Source organism: Epinephelus moara, chromosome 5 (genome assembly GCF_006386435.1).
Source record: "Epinephelus moara isolate mb chromosome 5, YSFRI_EMoa_1.0, whole genome shotgun sequence".
NCBI lineage: Eukaryota > Metazoa > Chordata > Actinopteri > Perciformes > Serranidae > Epinephelus > Epinephelus moara.
Genome location: NC_065510.1, coordinates 38992113 through 39013968, shown reverse-complemented (window position 1 = coordinate 39013968; position 21856 = coordinate 38992113). Strand labels below are relative to the sequence as shown.

The 21856-nt window shown below is 41.0% G+C and overlaps 2 protein-coding genes across 2 annotated transcripts; one reads left to right on the top strand and one right to left on the bottom strand.

Annotated features, from left to right (window-relative positions):
* The first annotated feature begins 2786 nt into the window (after positions 1-2786).
* Positions 2787-5295, top strand: smdt1b (single-pass membrane protein with aspartate-rich tail 1b). The gene is made up of 3 exons (XM_050045337.1): positions 2787-2974; positions 4691-4849; positions 5048-5295. The coding sequence occupies exons 1-2, from the start codon at positions 2813-2815 to the stop codon at positions 4826-4828; spliced, it is 300 nt and encodes a 99-aa protein (XP_049901294.1). The 5' UTR covers positions 2787-2812; the 3' UTR covers positions 4829-4849; positions 5048-5295.
* Positions 5296-5423: 128 nt separating this feature from the next.
* LOC126390919 (myosin phosphatase Rho-interacting protein-like) lies at positions 5424-21856 on the bottom strand. The gene is made up of 18 exons (XM_050045431.1): positions 21695-21856; positions 18684-18835; positions 16913-17070; positions 15614-16755; positions 14019-14158; positions 13523-13676; positions 13355-13432; positions 12450-12482; positions 12221-12289; positions 11898-11987; positions 11592-11686; positions 8928-9564; positions 8534-8768; positions 8143-8254; positions 7828-7987; positions 6934-7047; positions 5796-5882; positions 5424-5642 (listed from the first exon to the last, which is right to left on the bottom strand). The coding sequence occupies exons 1-18, from the start codon at positions 21854-21856 to the stop codon at positions 5496-5498; spliced, it is 3765 nt and encodes a 1254-aa protein (XP_049901388.1). The 3' UTR covers positions 5424-5495.

The following is a 21856-nucleotide window of genomic DNA, read 5'->3' as shown; positions in this document are numbered from 1 at the left end:
GTTGTTATTTGTTGCTTTGAATTTTATAGGTAGGTCATATGGTGAGTGTTATTATTTCAGAATTCACACATTCATGTCAATAGTCCCCACTATCCTATTATTATTTTATTATCTACTATTATTATTATTAGTAGTAGTTTATTTATGTATTTAGATTAGAATAACAGTTACATATGTAGCCTATTTTCTGTAAACTGTGTTTCCCAAGATGAAACTATATATGCTGCTTCAAAAACATTTAGAGTTGGGAAAACTCCAGTTGTTATACAGCTATCCGTGCAAATGTTTGCCAGTGTGTGTGTGTGTGTGTGTGTGTGTTTGTGTGTGCATTTCTGGCTTCTAACCTCTCCTGCACAATGTTTTAACTTATAATTTATTTTTTCCTTTTCCTACTTTTTCTTTTCCTGTCATGTATGTGCAAATAACTAAACTAAACTAACTTCCTACCCCCTACTTCCGGCCCCTTTGCTTGGACCACACCCATCTTCAAACTCAACCTTCATTTTAATCTCAACAACACACCTGCAAAGTTTGGTGACTACATCTTCCACAGTTGTGACATTATGGTGTTGACAAAATCTGTCCACAAACTGACAGGCATGTAAACACCTGCCAAAATACTCAAAAATTGGGCAGTGTTAATTCATGCAGGGCACATGTCAAGCTCACATCCCAGCTACATCAGCTGATCTCAAACAGTCCAATCAAGTGATGGAGCAGCTGACTGGTGGAAGGGAGTCAGCTGATAGATCACATGATTTCTGCATAACCTTTCTTATTATGTAACCAATTTGCAAATCTCATTCAGGGCGCACTATTTAAACTGCTCTGGCCTGCCTACTGTTGCTGCTTTCTCTGCAAGCAGCTTTGCAACCCACCTCCCCCTCCGCTCTTCCTTTTCATGTTGTGTCTGACTTATCAATGTCATTTCTGTTTGTTATTCCTGGGGGGTCTTTGCTGCCGCTCTTCCTGCCTTATTCCAGCCTGATTTATGGTCCTGCGGCGTACCTACGATGTACCTACATCGTTGCCGTGACACCGTCGTGAACCCTTCGAACTTCTCCGTCACCATTTCGTCGCGGTACAATTCACCGCCAGAGCGGTAGGAGGCTGCGTTCCTTTCCTGAATGGTTATCGTCGTCTCTAGTTGATTCTTTGTTTAGCTTCCGGCTTTTCCGGTTCGATCCCCAGCTGGGTCATACCAAAGACTATAAAAATGGGACCCATTTCCTCCCTGCTTGGCACAGCATCAGGGGTTGGAATTGGGGGGTTAGATCACCACGTGATTCCCGAGCGCGGCACCGCTACTGCTCACCGCTCCCTCAGAGGATGGGTCAAATGCAGAAAACAAATTTCGCACACTCAGGTGTGTGACAATCAGTGGAACTTTACTTTACCTTTAATACTGCAACATCTACATTGCAACAGAAGATGTTTAAAGATGGTGGGGATGGCGCAATCTGGAAATACAGAACCGGAAATGCGTTGCTACCAAGCAAACCAATCACAGCCCTCTCGGTCTGCGCTGGGTCTGCGTCGCCTTGACGTGTAGTTACATTTTTGGGGAGGTGCACATCAGGCTACGCCGGGGGCTACGGCGAGCCTTCTGCGTAGCCACGCACCCTACGACGTAGCGACGTCGTTGATTTAACGCAGGACCATAAATCAGGCTTTAGGCTTTCCATGTAGGCACATGGAAGGGCATGCCTCAGGCTTTCCTTGTTGTTTCCTCACACACTGTCCTCTGTCGCTAACATCTCCACAATACTGGTATAGAAATACTAAATTGTTTGTTCATGTTTTTTGCTGGATAGCCACATTTAAATATCACTCTAAACCAACATACTTGAATTGGTATATAGAGAATGTAGGCTACCTTGTGTCAGTTTTCAGTTGTAGAATGTAAACTTTTGTTTGTGATTAAATGTAATCAAACAGAGATGAAAAATGCTAGCAATAGAGGCATTTTTATTTGAGATATTGATCTATAAACTGCAGCACATCAGAAATGCTTTAAACTGCTACATTTCCTGCAGTAAAATTATTTTGGTCTTCACTTGGTGATACAATGAGGAGAGGCTTGTTGTTTTTAAAATATAAACTGTACTCGTAAAGTTAAAGAAATAGTGTATCCTTTAAGCAATTACATCAAATCTAAAGAAAGTTCTGGATTTATATGGGTTTTTTAGACTGATTTTTGTCTCTGTGCTTGCACTCATTTAATTTGAGTATATGTAGAGTTTTATCAGTCAGTCAGTAGGAAAATGGTTATTAATGTGCAGATTAACATGCCTACTTGATGTGATGTTATCTAAGGGTTAGTGGGGTGGATGTGAAGATTTCTAACATGGGCCATGTTGCTGATCATCCTGTGAAAATGTAACATAAATAAATAAATGAAGAATACACCTCAGAAGATTTAATTTCAAATAATGGATTTAAATTGATCCCCCAGTTTTTCACTGTTTATTTCAATAGATATATTTGTCTTGCTGTACTTTTTTGTTGTTGTAAAATTGTAAGCTATTTTTATGTATTCATTTGCTTATTGTTAATTTATTTTAAATACATAAATTATATAGCAGCTCTGTGTATAGCTACTTGTTTGTGAATGAGGTTATCATAATGACCACAAATGTCTTTGTTACACGACACAGATAGATTTTATTCGCAACAAATAACTGCATCAAAATAATTTATGAATTTTTTTTTTTTTTTTTACTGTTGTTGGTGTTTTTTTCTGTCAAACGTCTTAAGACACGCCCATATATAAATTATCCCAGTCCCACCCTCCCTGACATTTCAGGAAAAAATGGCGACCAGTATGCTGCGGCTCCCGTTGCGACATCTCGCCAAAAATGCGGCGATAATGAGCCGTAACACCGGCTCGAAAACATCGAACATATCCAGGGCGACTCAAAGTAGGACCGTAGTATCAACGCCGTCGGGGGCAATCTTACCGAAACCGGATAAAGTGAGTTTTATTCTGCCTTTTTACCGAGTGAAAACCGACGGGAAATATGACTGGTAGTGTAGGCGGGACTTAACTCTGATTGACAGCAGCTGTGGCGAATAGAAAGGCAGGAGACGCGCCCGGTTGGTCAAGTCAGCCAATGAACGCATGTTTACACGTATATAGAGCTACTTTCAGGAAGTAATTACCCCTTATTGTTAATTCAAGTCATTATTGATTTAGTTGGAGGTTTTATTTTAACAATTGAAATTATCTATACTTATTACATTAGTCTCTGATAAATTGTTTTGTTTGAGCCAACGTTAACTAAACACTACAGATCTTGGTGTGCGTTGTTGTCATGGTAAAAGAGGTCGAGGGACAGGAGATAGGTAGGTAGGTATTTACAGCTGCACGTCTTATTTACCAAGTGTAATGATTTCCAGTGCGAATAAAACGTCTCTTACATGCACTATAATCTCACAGTTGAACAGCACATACGGCTGCAAAGCTCTCAAAGGTCAAGTTGACTATGTCATGGTAAGACTAAACGGAAGTCCTCAGTGGCCTTTTATTTACATTCTCTTCCCCAGATAATTCAGTATAAATGGAACAAAACTGAAAACCCCGTGTCAAGGGCCACACTGAGAGAGACAACATTGTCCTAAATGTGTTAAGAGATTGCTCCACCCATGGCTGGATAAACCTGCTGTGGGGCCTCAGGGTAAAAATAAGCAGATGGGCCCCCATTAACCCCATTTTCCCCATCTCCTCTGCAAGTTTTTATATCTTCTCTGCTACAGTATCACCTTGTTCAAGTTTTTTCGTGGGTAATTTAATTACATCATTACCAACTTGTGTAGTTGTGACGCTGGTTGGATGTACCGCCAAATTCACACAAATGACATCAGAAATGTTTTATGGTAATGAAATGAACATTGCGTTCATGGGCAACAGCTCTGGTGGACATTCCTCCAATCAGCACGCTAATGACACTCCCTCAACCTTGTAACTCGTGGCATTGTGTTTTGTGATAAAACTGCACATTTTACAGTGCCTTTCATTTTGACCATCCCAAGGCACACCTCAGTAGCAATAATGCTGTTTATTCAGCATCTTGATACGCCACACCTGTCAGGTGGATGGATTATCTTTGAAAAATAAAAGTGTTTACTAACACGGATTTTAATACATTTGAAACCAACATTTAAGGGAAATGTATCCATTGAGTGCATAAAAAAGTCTCAGGTCTTTAACTTAAACTTGTAAAAAATGTGAGCAAAAACAAAAGTGTCTACATGGAAGATTTTCTGAGTAGCCTACTGCCGACAAATTTTGCTTCGTTACACCCAATGTCTACTCAAGTCAGTTTTATTTATATATAGCTCAGTATCACAAATTTGCCTCAAGGGGCTTTTCAGAACGTACAGCCTAAGCACTGTCTCCTTCTGCCGTGGATTCCAATGAGTGAAACTCCCCCCAAAGAAAACCTTTTCATGGCAATAGTTTTAAGAGATATCCACCAAACCTGTGAGCAGTGCATGTTTTCTCTGCTATTGTAACTCTGGAGATTACATTTTGGTATTTGGCTTCTGGAGAAACAGTTGTTCATCATCACAAATCTTGACCAAAATATCCTAGATTAAACTGAGGTGGGGATTCATATTGTATGTATTCTGAGTAGCTCATTGTCCCATCCTACGTGAACTCTGAATTAATCCTCCTTGTGTTTTCCAGACACCGTTTGGTCTTATCCGCATGACAGCAGTGGTGGTGCCTTTCCTGTATGTGGGAACACTGATCAGCAAGAACTTTGCCGCTCTCTTGGAGGAGCATGACATCTTTGTCCCTGAGGACGATGACGACGATGACTGAGCTAATGTCAGGAAATAAACGGTAAAGTCAAAGTTTACATTGGCCGCACCTTATTTAACCTTTCAACTCTTTTGCTTAGACCTTTTCATGCACAATCTTAACCATGTACAAAGGATGTGTAAGCTACATGTTAAAGGGTGTAGTGTGTGGCATGCTTGCAACATTGATAGTTGGTAACAGTCGAAATGATAGTTACATTTTTTTAATTTACATCCACAGGGTGCTAAGCAATATCGAGTGAGAGCACACCAGCGGGCACAAGGAAGATGGGGAAGATGGGGCACTTTGGCATCCAAACATATCCCTCCACCTATCTCCTCTCTCTCCTCTGCTATTTATGATGTTTTCACAATACTCATTTGAAATCTCATATCCTGTGAGGCTACCAAAACTACTAGTCATGCCCTCACTCTTGTTTGCATGTTTGTCTTTTAACTCAATAAAGGGAGTTGATTACACATGGATAAGCACTTGTTTTTTATTCTTTGCTCTGTCATACACAATAGTTGCCTTAATTCTTATTCTGACTCTTCTAAGTCATATCCAGTCATAACAGCACATGTTGTTATTGTAATGTAATTATTTTATTGTTATATTTTGTTAATATTTTATATTGGCTTTCTGTCTTTGTTCTTCTATTTAAGTTTTAAACAGTTGTCCTTGTTGGTCATGTTTGTCTCGCTCCCTCCTGAAGTGCAGCATTGGCCAGTCTCAAGTGTTCGTTGAGGGAACCCGTCTCCAACTGGCTACGTCCCCTCAGGTCACTCAGCTCTACATAGGCCTGCTTATAACGCTCATAAGCTGCTTCTTTCTCCTAGAGTAAGGAAACAATATGGATGTACACATCAAAGTCAAGCAGGGAGGAAAGTTTATGTCGACGTTGCAAATGTTTAGCATATAGGAGTTTATTATTTTGGATCATTTGTATAGTGGTAATGTTGGCATGAAGTCAGATCGTGAAACATACCTTGGTAAGAGACCGCACTTCATTCTGTAGACAGGTGATTTCTTTTTTAAGATACTGCACCTCATTGTCTTTTGCTCTTAGTAATGTCTGTAACACAAAATGTGAAATCATACAGTTACCAGGTAAAAACATTCTAAAAATAATTTTGAAATATATATGGAAAGTCGCAATGTATGTGAGACAGGGGTGGAGAGTAACTAAATACATTTACCCAAGCACTGCACAATTTTGAGGTACATGTAATCGAGTACTTCCTATTTACTTCATACTTTACTCCACTGCATTTCCGAGGGAACATTAGTACTTGTTTACTTTACTACCTTATTTGACAGCTACTGTATAGTCACTTTGCTTATTCAAATTTTACATACAAGACACGATAAGCTAATTAAATATGATGCATTGCTATAGATAAAACTACTCAACAGCAAACAGTGAAGTTAAAATTTGCTCCATAGTGACCAACTACAAGAGTAAAATGCTACTTGTACATTAATGCATCAGTAACAATGATCCAATAATAACACAATAACAATTACAGGGACCATTTGTCTGCATAACAAAAATGATCATTTTTTTATACTTGTAAGTACATTTTGCAGATAATACTTTAAATTTTACTTGTAATGGAGTATTTTTACCCCTTCTGTATTGCTTCTTTTACCTAGGTAAAAGTCCTGAATACATCTTCCACCATCAGAAGTCTAGCTATAAAACCTTTCACTGCAGTACAAATGATGTGCTGGCTTGTATTCAAGCAGTAGATGGCAGTATGTGCTGCACTATCATGTGGCCAACCACAGATGCTCAACACAAATGAGGTCACCAGAAAGGGTGATAATACTGCTACAGGGAGCCATTACTGGGTACACGAGACAAAATAGTAAAATGCATTGATTTATTTGTTTTTAGTTTAAGTGGGTTCAAAATCCCACAGCAAATTCATCAAATATTGTTTTCTGCTTCCCCATGATGACAGACTGCAATGTCAACATTTGTCCTTCAAGCCCAAATTAATATCATAGGTGCAATAAATGAAAGTGGGTTGGCATGAGGATGTTTTAGCATCACCTACTTTCACATGAGCTGAGATTACATCTAATTAAGCCACAGCTATTAAATGTATTACTATCAATACCTCTACTTCTGATGCAGCGTGCTCAGTGTTGCCAAGAGATACAGTGTCCGACTTCTGCCCTGTGATGAAGTAGCGCATGCGGCTGATCTCCTCTGCCAGTTTGGCCTTAAGCTCCTGAAAAGAGATTTTTGGTTCAAATTATGCCATGGATAAATATTCTTATGACTGTTGTACGCTCTTAGAAATAAAGGTTCCAAAGGGGTTCTTTGTAAAGGGCTGAGGTTCTACCCAGAAACATTGGTTTCTAAAGAACCCTTTAGCGAAGAAAGAGTGATTTGTAAGATTAAGAGTACCATTCAAAACTCTTATAATCCACGTCAGCCCCGGCCCTTTTGGAGCCACATGAAGCCCAAGGCTGCTGGACATGGTTCCCATGGCCCCAGGCTAACCTTTTAAAATAAAACTATGATTGGCTGAAGAGAGATTTATGGGTAATGTAGTCAATTACTATTTTTAGAGCCCCATAGGTGGGTTCTAGATAAAATCCTTGGAATATAAAGGGGTTCTTGTTAGCACCCTTAGAAGGTGGAAAGGTTCTGGATAGAGCCCCCAGAAAGGGTTTTGGGTAGGACCATTCCACCATAGAAGAGTTTTCTGGAGATCATTTCAGAGAAGGGTTCTGGGTGGAATATTTCACAGATGGTTCTGGGTATAACCCTTTAGGATAGGTTTTAGTTAGAACTAACAAAAAGCTTCCAGGTGGAACCTTTATAAAAGGGTTCTCCTACTGAGACAACCCAAAGAACCATATATGATTCTAGTTAGTACCTTTCTTTCTATGAGTGTAGCTTCCCTATTACAAGTAGTTTATTCCTATAAGAGCAAAATTACTGTAATGATCTAGACAGTATGGTATTGTGTTCAAACAGTATCAAATCATGCATGTATGTAAACCTGGTTCTCTCTTCTGAGCTGCTCCAGCTCTCTCTCCTTACGACCGAGCTCAGTCTCTCGGCCCTGGCTGCTCTGCTCAGTGCGGCTCAGCTCCAGGCACTTCTGGGAGTAGCGCTCTGACAGCACATCTAACTCACTGTGCAAGATGTCCGCCTGCGGCCTGAGACGCACAAACACACGAGTTATGGAGTGAATTATAATGCACTATCATGCAAGGGGTCACGGTCGAGTGTAGAACGTCTTAAGCCTGCAGCGAGATCCCTTGAGATGGTGAATACGTTCAGAATGATAACAGAGTGACTGTAATGAACTTACATGTGGCCTCTGTGTGAAGCATCCACGTGTGCAGCTCCTCCAGACAACCTCCTGGCCTTCTCCACCTCTCTCTGCAATTCCTCTCTGTGAACTGCTCTCAGTGCCTCCACAGCTTTGATGAACAGTCAGTTAATGTGTTACTTACACTGTATTTGGCTTTAACACACAGGATTGAAAACAACACAAGACAGCTAATTGAAAGCAGACATCAAGAACTCGGCATATACATACAACGTTATTTTAAAAGACATAATGCAGTAATAAAAGAAATCACTAAAAATACAGATAGAGACTGGCTGGAGGATATATTTAACCAAAGAGGCATAAGAAAGACATGCTAACTTCCCCCAGAAGCCACTGTTGCGTCATACATCTATACTTCCTGCCTCACCTTTAACAGCTGCCTGGCTCTCCTCCTGCAGCATCCTGTCTCTCTGCTCCTCCAGTTCCCTGATCTCCCTCGCGTGTTTCTCCTGCAGCTCCTGCAGTGTTTTCCGATGGGCTGCTTCCATGGCTTCTAGTCTGGCCCTACAGGGGGCCCCGGGGCCACATGGGCTGTCCACCTCTATCCCCATGGCTGCACGCTCCCTCTTGATGCTCTCCACCTGCTTTCGAAGAGAGAGGGCCTGGGAGATGGGTGGAGGAGGGAAAATTTGAGATGTATATCACTTCTGAATATTAATGTAATTTCCTTGCATTGTAAACACATTACAGGAACATCTATTAGTGTTTCTACTCATCACTTTTTAACGTTTTTAAGACAGTGGCTGTAAATACGGTCTTACCTCCTTCTGAAGTGCTTCTGCTTTATTTGTTTGAATAGTTTGGGCTCCATTTATGGATGGAAGAGCCCCCTTTGAGCTTGATATATTAGATTTTGAATCGGTGAGAGACTGTTCAGCCTCTTCAGGGCTCGACTGATACGCCTGGGAGCTAACGAGAGACTGTGATGCCTGTGGGGTGCTTGACTGATAAGCCTGGGCTCCAATGAGAGTCTGCGCGCTCATGTCCCTAAATGACATTGTCTCAAATTCTACCCACTTCCTGTTGACCTCTGAGTCCAAGGTTTCAATAACAGGCACAGGTACACTCCCCTTTTTCAGCTCCATGGAGTCCCACCTGCTGCCCATCTCACTGAAGGAGACCTCCTCCTCAAACCACTTGTTCCTCTCCTCCAATCGCTTGGCTTGCTCACGGTCCCAGCCCTCCCCTTCTTCTCTCTGACTGGCTGGAGATAAGTCGCCGTCCAGATCTACAGTTTGGTCATGGTGGTCGGCCTGATGGGAGTTTGCAGCTGTGGTGGTGGATGTGGAAGTGGTTAGTTCATAGCCGGAGTCCTTGCAGGTGAACCGAGCAGGGGGTTGGCATGACGACGGCCTCCGGGACAGGGGGTTCTCTTTCTCGCTGCCAGTGTCTGATTGGCTGAGGTCAGAGTGAGGGAAAGACAGGAGGGTAGTGTTACACATCAGAAGAAAGATGATAGAGAGGGTTTGCTACAGATGGACCACCCAATCACACTGTCTGCATTTCCTCACTGTGTTCAGGAATTTACAGGCCAGCAGAATGCCTGTTTTTCTTTTCTTTTCTTTATTTGAGTTAGTTTGAAGATTTTAACACATTTTACTGGAATAACATGATGAACATTACATTTTCACCATGAAGAATGTCCTGTTTGTACATTACTAATTGTCATTAATTAGTCATATATTGTGACAGATTAAATGACGACAGATTTTATGAGCACTGTCAGTGGAAGCAGAAGTTTTATTTAGTATTTTGCTTGCGATCAAAAGCTCCAGAATAACTGCTAAAAGGACCATATAGTGAGATAATTTAATGGTTGTTTCTTAGATTAAGAATAAACTGAGCTTTGTCTGTCTGAACTGAATTTATTTTAAAATATGATTTATTTGGCTTCATTCCTTCTTTAATACACATATATTACTTTGATTTTATTCAAGAAGCCTAAAACGTGAACGGCCAAAGTAAAATAGTCTGAGTTTACTCTGTGGACAGACTGATAAATAGCATTTAGTTTTACCAACCTTAAATTGCCCCTGAGGAACAGTATTTTTTTTTTTTTTTTATTTAATTGAAATTAAAGTAAATATATTACAGTATTGAAATGTTAAGTTAATTTTATGGGCTTGGCTTCTTTGAAATATGTTTCATTGTGAAATATGTACTTGTAGTACACAGTAGTCTCTCAGCAAGAAAATAATGTGTCACAGTACATTTTCTCAATTAGTAAAGTACTGAAGTACACATTGTAGGCACTTCTCCTTTTACTTAAAGCTACATTTGGTAATATTTTAATGAAAAAATAACTTTCTTCATATTTGCTTAAACTGTTACTATATCCACACAGCACAAAATGAGACAGATAATGGGTAAAAAGAAATAATCATATTTCTCTCCCTACTCTGTTGCCTCATAGCACTTCTAATGGCGTTGCTGCACAGGAACGAAAACAACCAATCAGAGCCGAGGAGTCAGCTGTCAATCATGTCAATCACTGTTCATGAACTGCGATCAATCTGTCAAACTAGGCACTGCTGATCAAATATGATTCCACATTCTGTTCCTACATTGCCTATTCCTCGTCACAAATATTTCCAGAAACATATTTTAGTGTACTGTTTAGCTGTAAAATGAGACATTTTGTTCTGGTTGGTGGGTGGTGGTTGGTACTTTAGTTGACTATTTCCAACATGGCGGCTGGGTCACACACTTTCTCATTTCACAGCTAAACAGTACACTAAAATATAGCCCTGCCTAGTTTAACCGCAGTTCATGAGCAGTGTTTGGTTTACAGCTGCATATGGACGCCTTGGCTCTGATTGGTTGTTGCCCGTAATCAGTTTTATTGAATGCCATTAGAGGCAGTAGGAAGAGGAGGAGGGACAAGATTTCTTTTCACAGACTATCTGTCTCATGTAAACTGTAGTGACAGTTTCAGCAAATATGACACAAAAGTTATTTTCATAAAAGTTACCAAATGTAACTTTAAGTATTTAAAACTCACGCCAATTTTCTATACTACAATATAGAGGGATATTATACTTTTACTGCTCCATATCTATGTGATTGCTTTAATTACTGGTTACACCACAGTTTAAGATTTTACATACAAAACATATGATGATCTTATAAATAATAGTAATGTAGTAGTAATGTTATCAAACTACCCAACAGTACATGAAAATCATATCTCTAACTCGAGCAACTACAACATTAAGGTGGTTAAGGTATCAGCACTAATAATCTAATTATTTATTCAATAATATAACACTCGCAATAGCAGTTTGTCTGCATTGAGTAGTTTTAATTTAAATACTTTTGGTATAGTACTTATTTTTACATTGTGGTATTGATACTTACTTATGTACTTATGTAACAGATCTGAACACTTCCTCCACCACTGTATCCCAGTTTAAAGTCAGACTCACTGTGAGTTGTTCTGGATCGCCTGCTTTAGTAACTTCACCCAGTTACGTCGTATTCTGGAGGTCATAACAGAGAGAGTGAACACTGCTCTCTTTGTCTGGAGGAGATCAAAAGACACACACACACACACACACACACACACACACACACACACACACACACACACACACACACTGTTAAACAGGAAGCAGCCAAAAATGTAATTGATGTGAAAATGGGGGGAGGTGTGTGGGGTGTCTGACTGTCCATCTGTCTGATGCTCTACTGTACAGCACAATGAGCAAAACGCAAGTACAGTAAAGACATACTTGTATTTGGAGTCCATAGTTCCTCTCTACATCACAGTCTGACACATTCAAACAGGATGTCAGGTTGATCTCTCCGTCCAGATCATCTGACTGCAGCACAACAAGGAGAGTTTAAATTTAGTCAAGTCAAATAAGTAAGTAAGTAACAAATGCCAAAGAAGACTGAACCCAATCAATTTAGACAAACTGAGGATACTGGTCATGTAATGGGGGCAAAACCTGCGTAAAACCCTGTCAAATGACTGCATGTAGATTAAAATGAATTGCTACAGGTTTTACATCTCAGAAACGTTCTACCAGAAATGCTATACATCAGGCCCTACCTCCTCAGCCTCTGAGTCTCTGTAGTATTTTAGCGAAGTATCACCCAGAACAAACCAGAGTTTCTTCCACTGAGCAAAACACAGTAAACATTGACAACATTAAATTAGTTACATTTTCATTCCTATAGTACATGGACTTCTTTATAGTTGGATTGAGTACTGTCTGTCTGGTGAATGAGATTGTGGTTACAACAGGAGTTAAATGATTATTTTAAAAACTTCAATTTACCTTGCCATGTTCATCCAGTCTGGACATCCACCCCTTCCAGTAACAACACCTGTAATTAAAGCATTACGATTAAGCTCTTTGAAAGCATTCTGCTGTGGTTTCTGTCTCACACTTTACTGTGAAACTAGAGGAAACGGAAACTGTCAGCAGCAGATGAACGTGTCATTGTGAGATAACCACATCATTCTGAAGCATGCGTATGAAGGCAGGCAAAACTTTAAAGCTTGAACAACGGGAAACATACTGCAGAATGGGAACTTAAAAAAGGAAGGTAGTTTTAAAGAGAAAGAGGAATTAATGAAATATTATTAGACAGACTTGAAAACAAGCAGGTGCTATTAAAGCGTGTGAGCACAAAGTAACATACTTACCATGCATCATTGTGAGGAGAGGACAGGCAGAGACATTGAGAGGGAAAGAAATGCATGATGTGAAGAAAAACAAGGAAGTCACAAATGTGAGATCACACGTAGCTCTTATTAAGAGAAATGTCATGTCAGGGTTTGTGAACTACTATGAATGTTTGCAAGGTTGCATGTGATTCAAAGCACTGAAGTAACATTTTGAATGTTTCATTTTGTGATCATCCATCTCTCTGTGTTTGTTGGCTCAGCCGTTTTAGGCATGACACTGCAGCGCTGACACTGCAAGATACACTGGCTTGAACCATCCTAGAATCTAATAATAAAAAAAATGATAAATCATATGAACATGCTGCCCTAAAACATAGAGTGCTAACTAATGGCTTTTTGTCCTGCAAGGTGCTCCTGTGAGAAGGGCACCCGAGGGAAATGAGCTGAAATAAATATCACAGGTCTACTTTAGAATGAATGTATGAATGACCCATTTTCCTCCAAACACTCGTGATTTATACAGATGCAGAAGAGTCATGGGACCATGCTCACCTGTGTCTGTGGGCGTTCAGGAGAAGCTCTTTCCTTCACCTTTGAAGATCTGTGTTTTCCACTTTGATCATCTGAACTCTTTGATAGAATAAACAGACATGGGATTCCAAGCTCTGCTGTTTCAACATGGATTTTATTGTGAACACCTGTGCAGTTAATGCATCCTACCTGTGTATGAAGAGATGTGGCTGACTGTCTTCGAGATGATCGCCCGTTCTCAGAGTCCCGACATTTCTCTCGTCTGTCTCTGCCTCTCTCTCTGCCTCTCCCCCTCTCATCTGACTCCAGCCTTGAACGGTAGATGTCTATTTCATCTTGGTGTCTTCAGAGCCAAATAAAAGTGCAGAGAAATGTTTGACAAACACACTACGACGTTTTCTTACCAATCTATCACATTCCTCTGCAAAGGCCTCTAGAGCACTCCTCTTTTCTTTGGCCATAACTAAGGCAATTACTTATGGTCAGATCAAAAGATTTCTTCAAAGTGTTTTACTAATTGCTACACAAATATTTTTACGAATCTTTCAGCCGCCAAAGGAATGGTTTAAAGAAATATATATACTAGGAATGCAGAATAGATGCATGGTCATGGGTCTGCTGTTATGGCTATCCATGATGCTCTACCATGATATTGTATGATACAGGGCCATAAGGTATCACCAACCTGTAAGTCCTAATCCTCTGGTCCCTGCAGGGGCTGGGACTCTGGTTCCTCCTTCTCATCCCTGGAAACTCTTCCTCTGACTCCAGCTGGATCGTTGGAATATCAGCCAGGACAATGTAGTCGTCCATAGTCATCGCCACCTCAGGTTCATAAAAATGTATCAACATTTTACATGATATGCAGTATAAAGCGTTGTCTCTGACATGAAACATGACAAGATTAAGAGTCTACGGTAATGCTAGCAGCTCTGTGAGGCTATACTTAGGCATAGTTGGGCTTTGTGCTAAATTCCAATGTTAGTGTGCTAATATGTTCACAGCATAGACTGTATGGGTCACAATGTGACAATGGTAACATGCTGATGTTTATCAGGCAGAACATTCAGTATTTTCACCAACTTATTTTAGCATGTTTGCATGTTAACATTTGCTAAATAGCACCAAACACAAAGTACAGCTGAGGCTGATGGGAATGCCATTCATTTTGCAGGTTATTAATAATTAACAACAGTACTGGAAAAAAAAATTGCCGTGATGATGGTGCCAGGTGACAGGTCAGAAAGAGAGAAGAGGATCACTAAAGTTATTACAGTTTATCCTGGGGAGGAGCATGCAATTCAGCCAATAGCTGTGGAAACATTTCACTGTAGGCTTCAACCTCTGGGGACCATGAATGTCTGTACAAAATTTCATGACAATCCATCCAGTAGTGGTTTAAATATTTCAGTCTGGTTGATCAAGTGGTAGACAGACTGACATTGTGAAGAGAGAGGAGGAGCACACACCAGGGTTGGAGAGGTGCTGACCACTGACAAAAAAATACAAATTTGAAAAAAGATGTCAGGCGCACACTCTAAGACTCGATGCAAAAATATTTTCTTTTATTCAAGTATTACAATATTTTTGCATCGAGTCTTAGTGTGCGCCTGACATCTTTTTTCAAAGACAGACTGACATTACCATCCTTAGGGCCCCGCTAAGGGAATGTCCTTGCTTCCGACTGTCCATTATTCTGAAACCCAAACAGTCTGAAAAATGCCCCATTTGTCTGACAGCCCATTATCCCAAAAAACAAACAGCCAATACTCTGAAGGCCCATTGCTCTGAGGATACACACTCTCCAAAACAGAAGCAAATAGCAAATTACTGCACAGAATGATTCATCAGACCTTCCCAGGTGCAAAGGTATGACCCACCCCACTTCGCCTTTGATTGACTAGTACTTGTTGCCCTCATTGGTTGGGTTGGTTATATTTAAGCATGAGGAGTAAGATTGGTTAGGATAGGATAAGAATATCAGGGATAACCAATCAAAGGCAGAGTAAAGCAGAGTAGGATGGAACATGCTTTCGCCATATTAGGGAAAAAATATTGCAGATTGCTGATTGCAGGCCATTAATCTTTCTAATTGCAGGCATAGAGTGTATTTTTGGAGCAATAGGCCTTTTGAGTAATGGGTGCTTGTTTTCTGGGCACTGGGCCATTGGACAAATGGATTTTTGGTCCAATAGGAGATTTTACTGTCAGAACAATGGCATGACACCCCACGCTGCTAGCTTGGCTGAAAACAAATACTACCTGACATACAGTACATACCTCCTCCACTTCTACTGCAGCCTTCTTGGGTTCAGAGAGCAGTAAGGCCTCCATGCCTCGCCTCACACTGCTCCTGCTTCTGTCACTGCCGACCTTATTATTCCCCTCATGGCCTTTGTCAGTTTCTGTGATTCCAACAGGTGACAATAAACTGCCAACCATCTGAGAGTCCAGGCCTCGTCTTGATGTGGAGGAACCGCGAGAGGGCGGGAGGCTGAGTACAGAATGAGATGACCCCTGCCAGGAGCCTTGGGAAGGACTCAGTCTGCTGTCTCTGGAGTGGGGCTCCCTGTGTGGGGTGTGGCTGTGTGTACTGTAGCCATTCCTGGATGGTGATACTTCACGGCTGTTGCGAGTGCGAGTGTGAGCCGAGCTGCTGATGGCTGTTCTGGTTCGCGGAGATGCTTGAGATCCCTCATATGAATTTTGCTGGATGGCAGAGGATCCACGGCGGGAGATCGATTCCAGGTTCCTGTACAGCTTCTCAGAGTCCAAACTGTGTTTGTTTGAAGTTTGTGATGGACTCCTTGACTCTCTGCTGCTTCTCTTTTGAGCATCATATTCACCATTCTGTAAATGGAAAGAGTCTGTATGCCTGTGAGAAGGGGTTGCCCTAGAGGGCGAGGCAGTCCGAGAGGCGATAGACCCCCTTCTGCGGGATGGACTTGACCTGCCGGATGTATGGCGAGAAAGACCATGTGATGGAAGCTGAGAGGAGCCAGGAGACGAGGCATGAGACCGAACCTGGCTCCTGGAGAGGGAACTTTTTCGCTGGGTTCCCACAGGAGATTCAGTCAACTTGTAGCGATCTGGGCTCACAGAGCTGTGACGTGTTGGTGAATTATTCTGTGAACTAGCTCCCCGTCTAAAGTTGGAGTGATATGTGTACCTCTCTGGGGACTCACTCCTCCATATCTCCAGCATATACGTCTCTGGGTTTCTCCTCTGGGAGGGAATGCCAAGGTTGACATTCCTGTAGGGGACGCAGGCTTTGGGCTCAGGGACGTAGTTGGTTGGAAGAGGATGTCCCCTCTCATAGTAACGATACAACCGTTTGTTGACTTCCTCCGTCTGCCGCTCACCATCACCTTTTCTGTCTGGAGAGAAGTAGCCACTCTCTTGTTCCTTGTGTCCTCTGGACTCTGAAAATCATACAAGCCTAAGGTCACTGTCTTGATATGCAGCCTTTGAGAGATCATGAGCACGTGTCAAGGTCTAGATTGTCTTTTGTGGATTTAAGGAAGCAAGTCATTTTCGAAATATCAAGTTTTATGATGCAGTGTATATCTCTTATTGTACCTGATGCCCGGCGGGACCTGTCTCTGCCCCTCCTCTCATCCATCCAGGAGCTATCAGCTTTGGACGGATCCAACCGGGTCATATCTCTTTGGGCCACACAGTGCCTCTCTGAGCTGAGGGATCTGCTCCTCTCTGGACAGTCCCACTGGTTTGGAGAACTGGGGAAGGGCAGCACAAGGTCATGAACACAGATATATAGATGAGGAAGGTGCTGCAAACATGGAGTTGTCACTTGTAAAATATGTTTGCCGGACAGTCATTTTGCTTGGTGACCAGTGAAAAGGCCTACAAATGTCATAAAGAATTTGAAAAATTATAGTGCTGTTAACTACTGAACTACCACAACAAATGTTTTGGTCGTATAGGTGAAAGTAAAATCACAGTCACAACTTCTAGAGTGCAACAAGGTACACTTTCATAAGTCTAAGGAGGTTTTCACATTAGGGACATAGGGCCTGGATCTGGGTACTCTTGATCACAAAGTCCAGTTCATTTGTTGGGGTGAACACAGTGTACTGTACCAGGTCATGTACATCGATCCATGCCCATGTCTACTAAAAAGGTGTGCATGAGTATGGTTAATGTGTACTAAGGTACAATTTGCATCAGTTGTAGAAAACCAGCTGTACCAAATGTGGAAGTGGACTGCTTTTTAATGTGAGTAACAGTCAGAGAGTAGACTTGCAAAGGTATTTCTCAATGCGTGGTCTGCATGTGCGTGTAGCATCCGCCGATCTCTTCTTGTGGACTGTACGGCCATAGGTGATTAAGTTGGTAGGCAGGTGAGAGGGTCGTTTTTGACATTGTCATTAAAGCAGCAGTAACTGATTTTTTTGTGCACTTGGGGGCAGCAGAACAAGCTGCAAACACAACACTGACACATTACCACTTTGTGAAGTTGTTAGGTGGCAAACAGTTTCTTATTTACACATCCAGCAGACACAGAGCAGCATAAGCATTCACTTGGAGTCATGCTTCTGGGCATCTAATGGATTTAAGTCCAATATTGTCTTTCCTTTTACCTCTGTGTTTTGGTCTCCTCCAACTCCTGAGGGAAATAAGTGGCTCTTAAGCTGATAAATACTCCACTATCTTCACCAGCTAGCTGGTAACTGTCTGGTGCTGGGCAAGTAACATGCAGTGGGTCTAACAGAGCTTTTTTTGTTGTTGCTAAAAACAGCTGCCTGCTCCCTCTGAAAACAAAGCTATGAGAGTGAAATCAAAACTGTAAAGTTGGGGGCCATGAAAAAAAAAACCTAGATACCCCTTTTACACCAAAATTAATGTCAATGGGAGCTGGGGCCGATAAATACTGGTGACTACTGCAGAGTTTTTTGTCCCAAGAGTGTATGCCGATTGTAACCTTTCCCATTAAAAACAAAAGCCACATTATAGAGGTTAGTGGGGTTTTTTTGTGCAGTGGTTAAGGGGCTAAAGAAAGATGCTCAAATGCTCTGTAGAGCTGTGGGAACTGCAGTTTAGGGTGATAATTTGTCACTTTGTGCTGCCTCTTTCAAATGACATATTTCATCATTCTTTTATCGTTTAAAAGAAAATGAGTTCTAAGTATAATTCTCATGTATAATCAAACTTTAGGTAGATCCTACAAAGTCAGTGTTAAACAGTTCATTCAGGGACAAACCCCACAGGTTCAGCTGTCATTCAGAGTGAGAGCATGTCATTTCACAGTATACATACATGTGCTCACTGCTCACAGAGAATGCTCTTGGTAAAAAGTGGTTTCTAAAATCAGGATACAGGATACAGTCACCTGGATTGTATGTCAGTGTCACAGATATTAAGTTCCCACTCAGGACTCAGACTGTGGACCGGACTCCACTGGTAGGTCCAACAACCGCTCACGTCATCACTACTGGCACTTGTGGTCACCTCAGACAGGGCACGAGTATCGTCACCTGCATCCTGGTTTGTGGACAGAATCACATTTTTTAGCATTTGGATAATTCAGCGAGAGTCAAACTGGTATTTTGACTCTTTTAAACAAAATAATAAAAATTACATCAAATTTTAGGGGACAGAAATGTCAATGTCATTAGAGGTGACTGCAGAATCTTTTAATTTGACCATTTCTTAAAAGTGAGTGTGTTTTGATAAGTCTTCCTGTTTTCAACGGAGCACATTTATCACATTTGATCATCACCAGCAGAGTCACTTACACCACTTGACCCTGACAAAAGCTGAGCACAACGACTACCTACTGGCTGGTGTCTTTTATCCCACACATTTTAAAAAACAAGCAACACAAACCAACATTAACTTACCCTGTAGACACTGATACACAGCCAACCAACGTCCCAAGTCTAAACATTAATATACTTACTGTGACTGCTCGCTGTCCTTGAGCTAAGTCTACTGCAAGGCTTTCAGCAGCTTTCTTCCTTCACTTCTTCCTTCTCTCCCTCTGTTCTAGCTAAGCCAATACATTTAGTCTGCACAGGACGTAACTCAAGCTAGTCTCTGGTCATGCTCATCATTATTTCATTGCTCTAGTGCTTTTGCATTACCAGAACCGCCCACTCAACTTCTTTCTCATCTTTATCTTGATCCCTCCTTAAGTTCTACCTCTCATTAACAGGCAAACGACTGAAGTTTTGCTCGTTGTAGTTCTTGATCTCTTGACTGGATGCAGGTTCAAAGGATGTAAAGTGTCATCTTTTGTTTTCAGATCAAAAGTGAGTCGACATTACAGTAACAACTTTGATTAAAAAAAAGAGAAAAAAAAAGAGAACTTTCTTGACTTTACTTCACTGTATACTTTAACTTCAGTGGGCTGGTGTGAGGGGGGCATGTTTGCATGTGTCATGGGTATATCAGATTACAACCCATTCCCGAAGGATTGTAATGAGCTTTCATTAATTAATGATACAGAATCAAATGCCACCTTGATGTATTATCCTTCTCCCACCTCCACAGTAGTTTCACTTGCTGATTGTGTTGTATATTGACATCATCGCCTCAGTGTGAAACTTGTAGGACAGTTTTAACATACCAGTCGTATTGAATGTCATTATAGAGCACCTTACCTGGTTATTTATAACCTATATAATCAGAGTTTGACCTCAGTATGTAAGGTGTTATACTGAAGCCCCTTTATTCATAAATGTTTAAACAATGGTCTCCGGTCACATAAACTTGGCTGTTGCTGATATTAAATATCAGGGCCTGAATTTCTCAGAGTGCAATTTTGGACAATGATAATAGGTGATGACAGCAACAATCATTCACTTTATTTCTTACTAGCAAATTTAAGATGAAAAGCTTAATCAGATAGCTCTTCCCTGCAATGATCGAACAATACTGTTTCTTTACTTTTACTCATCAGCTGGTGACGATGATAAAATTTTACCTGAGACTTGTTTTCCTTGGCCTCAGTTTGCCAGCATCTTATTATGTATGTAGCCAACAGTGGTGGAAAAAGTATTTAAATGATTTACTTTAGAAAAACACAATAACACAGGGCAAAAATACTCATACATTACAAGTTGAAGTCCTGCATTCACTTACATAAAAGTACAGAAGTATCAGCAGCAAACTTCGGTTATAGAAGGAATCATAATGCAGAGTGGCTACTGTGTCTTATAGTATAATTATTTCATAATTAGATATCATTGATGAATTAAAGTGACAGTCAGGAATCATGACCTTACTCAAGATTATCCCCAGACTAGTTGTGAGCAGTTTCATGGAGGAGCTATTTTCTTTCTACTGAATTACACCTACCAACTGTATCACTGTGCAGAAGGAAACGTGCATCTACTGCTAGCTCACCAGCATCACTGAGCTAGCCAGTGTTAAAGGTCAGCGGAGGAGGACGAACACAAGTAGGTTTCGTTCCTCCTCAGTCCACCAGGTGCAGGTTCCTTCTGCACAGTGATACAGTTGGCAGGTGTAGTCCAGTAGAAAGAAAATAGTTAATTCAGGTGAAGAAATAGCCACCAGAGCTCTGGATTATAATAAGTTAGTGGATGGATACATGTTCAGGGTCTGTTTAAAATCCTGCTGCCTGTTGATAGTTTTGGACACTCACCTTTCATCTTGTTACTACCTGTAGAGCTAACACTGTGTAGTCTGTATTAGCATTGACATATGGCAAATAATACTGGTTTACAGCAAGTGGATTTATTTTTATGTAATGAAAATGTCCAAATATCAGCTAGCATCACAATTTTTCTGTAGTTTTCTAACGTTACCCTCCTGCTGCCCTTGCATCCTTGAGAGCCTGTAAAAACCCATAATGACCGTAAGCAAGAGGAGCGTCTCAATAGTAAGACAACTTTATTAAGCTATTCCTTAATTTTTAAAGAACCAGTGTGTGGGATTTAGTGGCATCTAGCAGTGAGTTTGCAGATTGCAACCATCTGAATACCCCTTCCCTCACCTCTTCCTGTGGCCTTCAGGTAATATAAAATGTGAAAGCCCTCTCTAGCACCAGTGTTTGATTTGTCTGTTCTGGGCCACTGTAGAAACATGGCAATACAACATGGTGGGCTCTGTTGAAAAGGACCTTAGTTTCAGCTGATGATACACAAATAAAACCATAATTCTGAATATTATATTTCATTTCTGCTGCCAACAGAGCCCCTAAATCCTACACACTAGTACTTAAACGTTTATCTGCATTTGCTGTAAGGTGAGCCACTTAATAATTATTCTTCACTGTTTTACTCCTAAATTGTTTTTAGAGTATTCTTATGTCATTCTATTAAGTTTGTTAAATACACACCCATATTCACAAAAATATTGAAATATTCATGTACATACCCACTCCTGTGAGCCGTCCTGTTGAGCAGCAGCAGCAGCAGTAGTGGCAGTGTTGCTGCTGAGGTGCATATGATCTGGCCGCAGGCAGGAGCTGCAGCGGGAGGGGTCAAAGGTGTTGGGCTGGAACTGATGACAGTAGTAGTCCTCAGCAGGGGGCGCCAT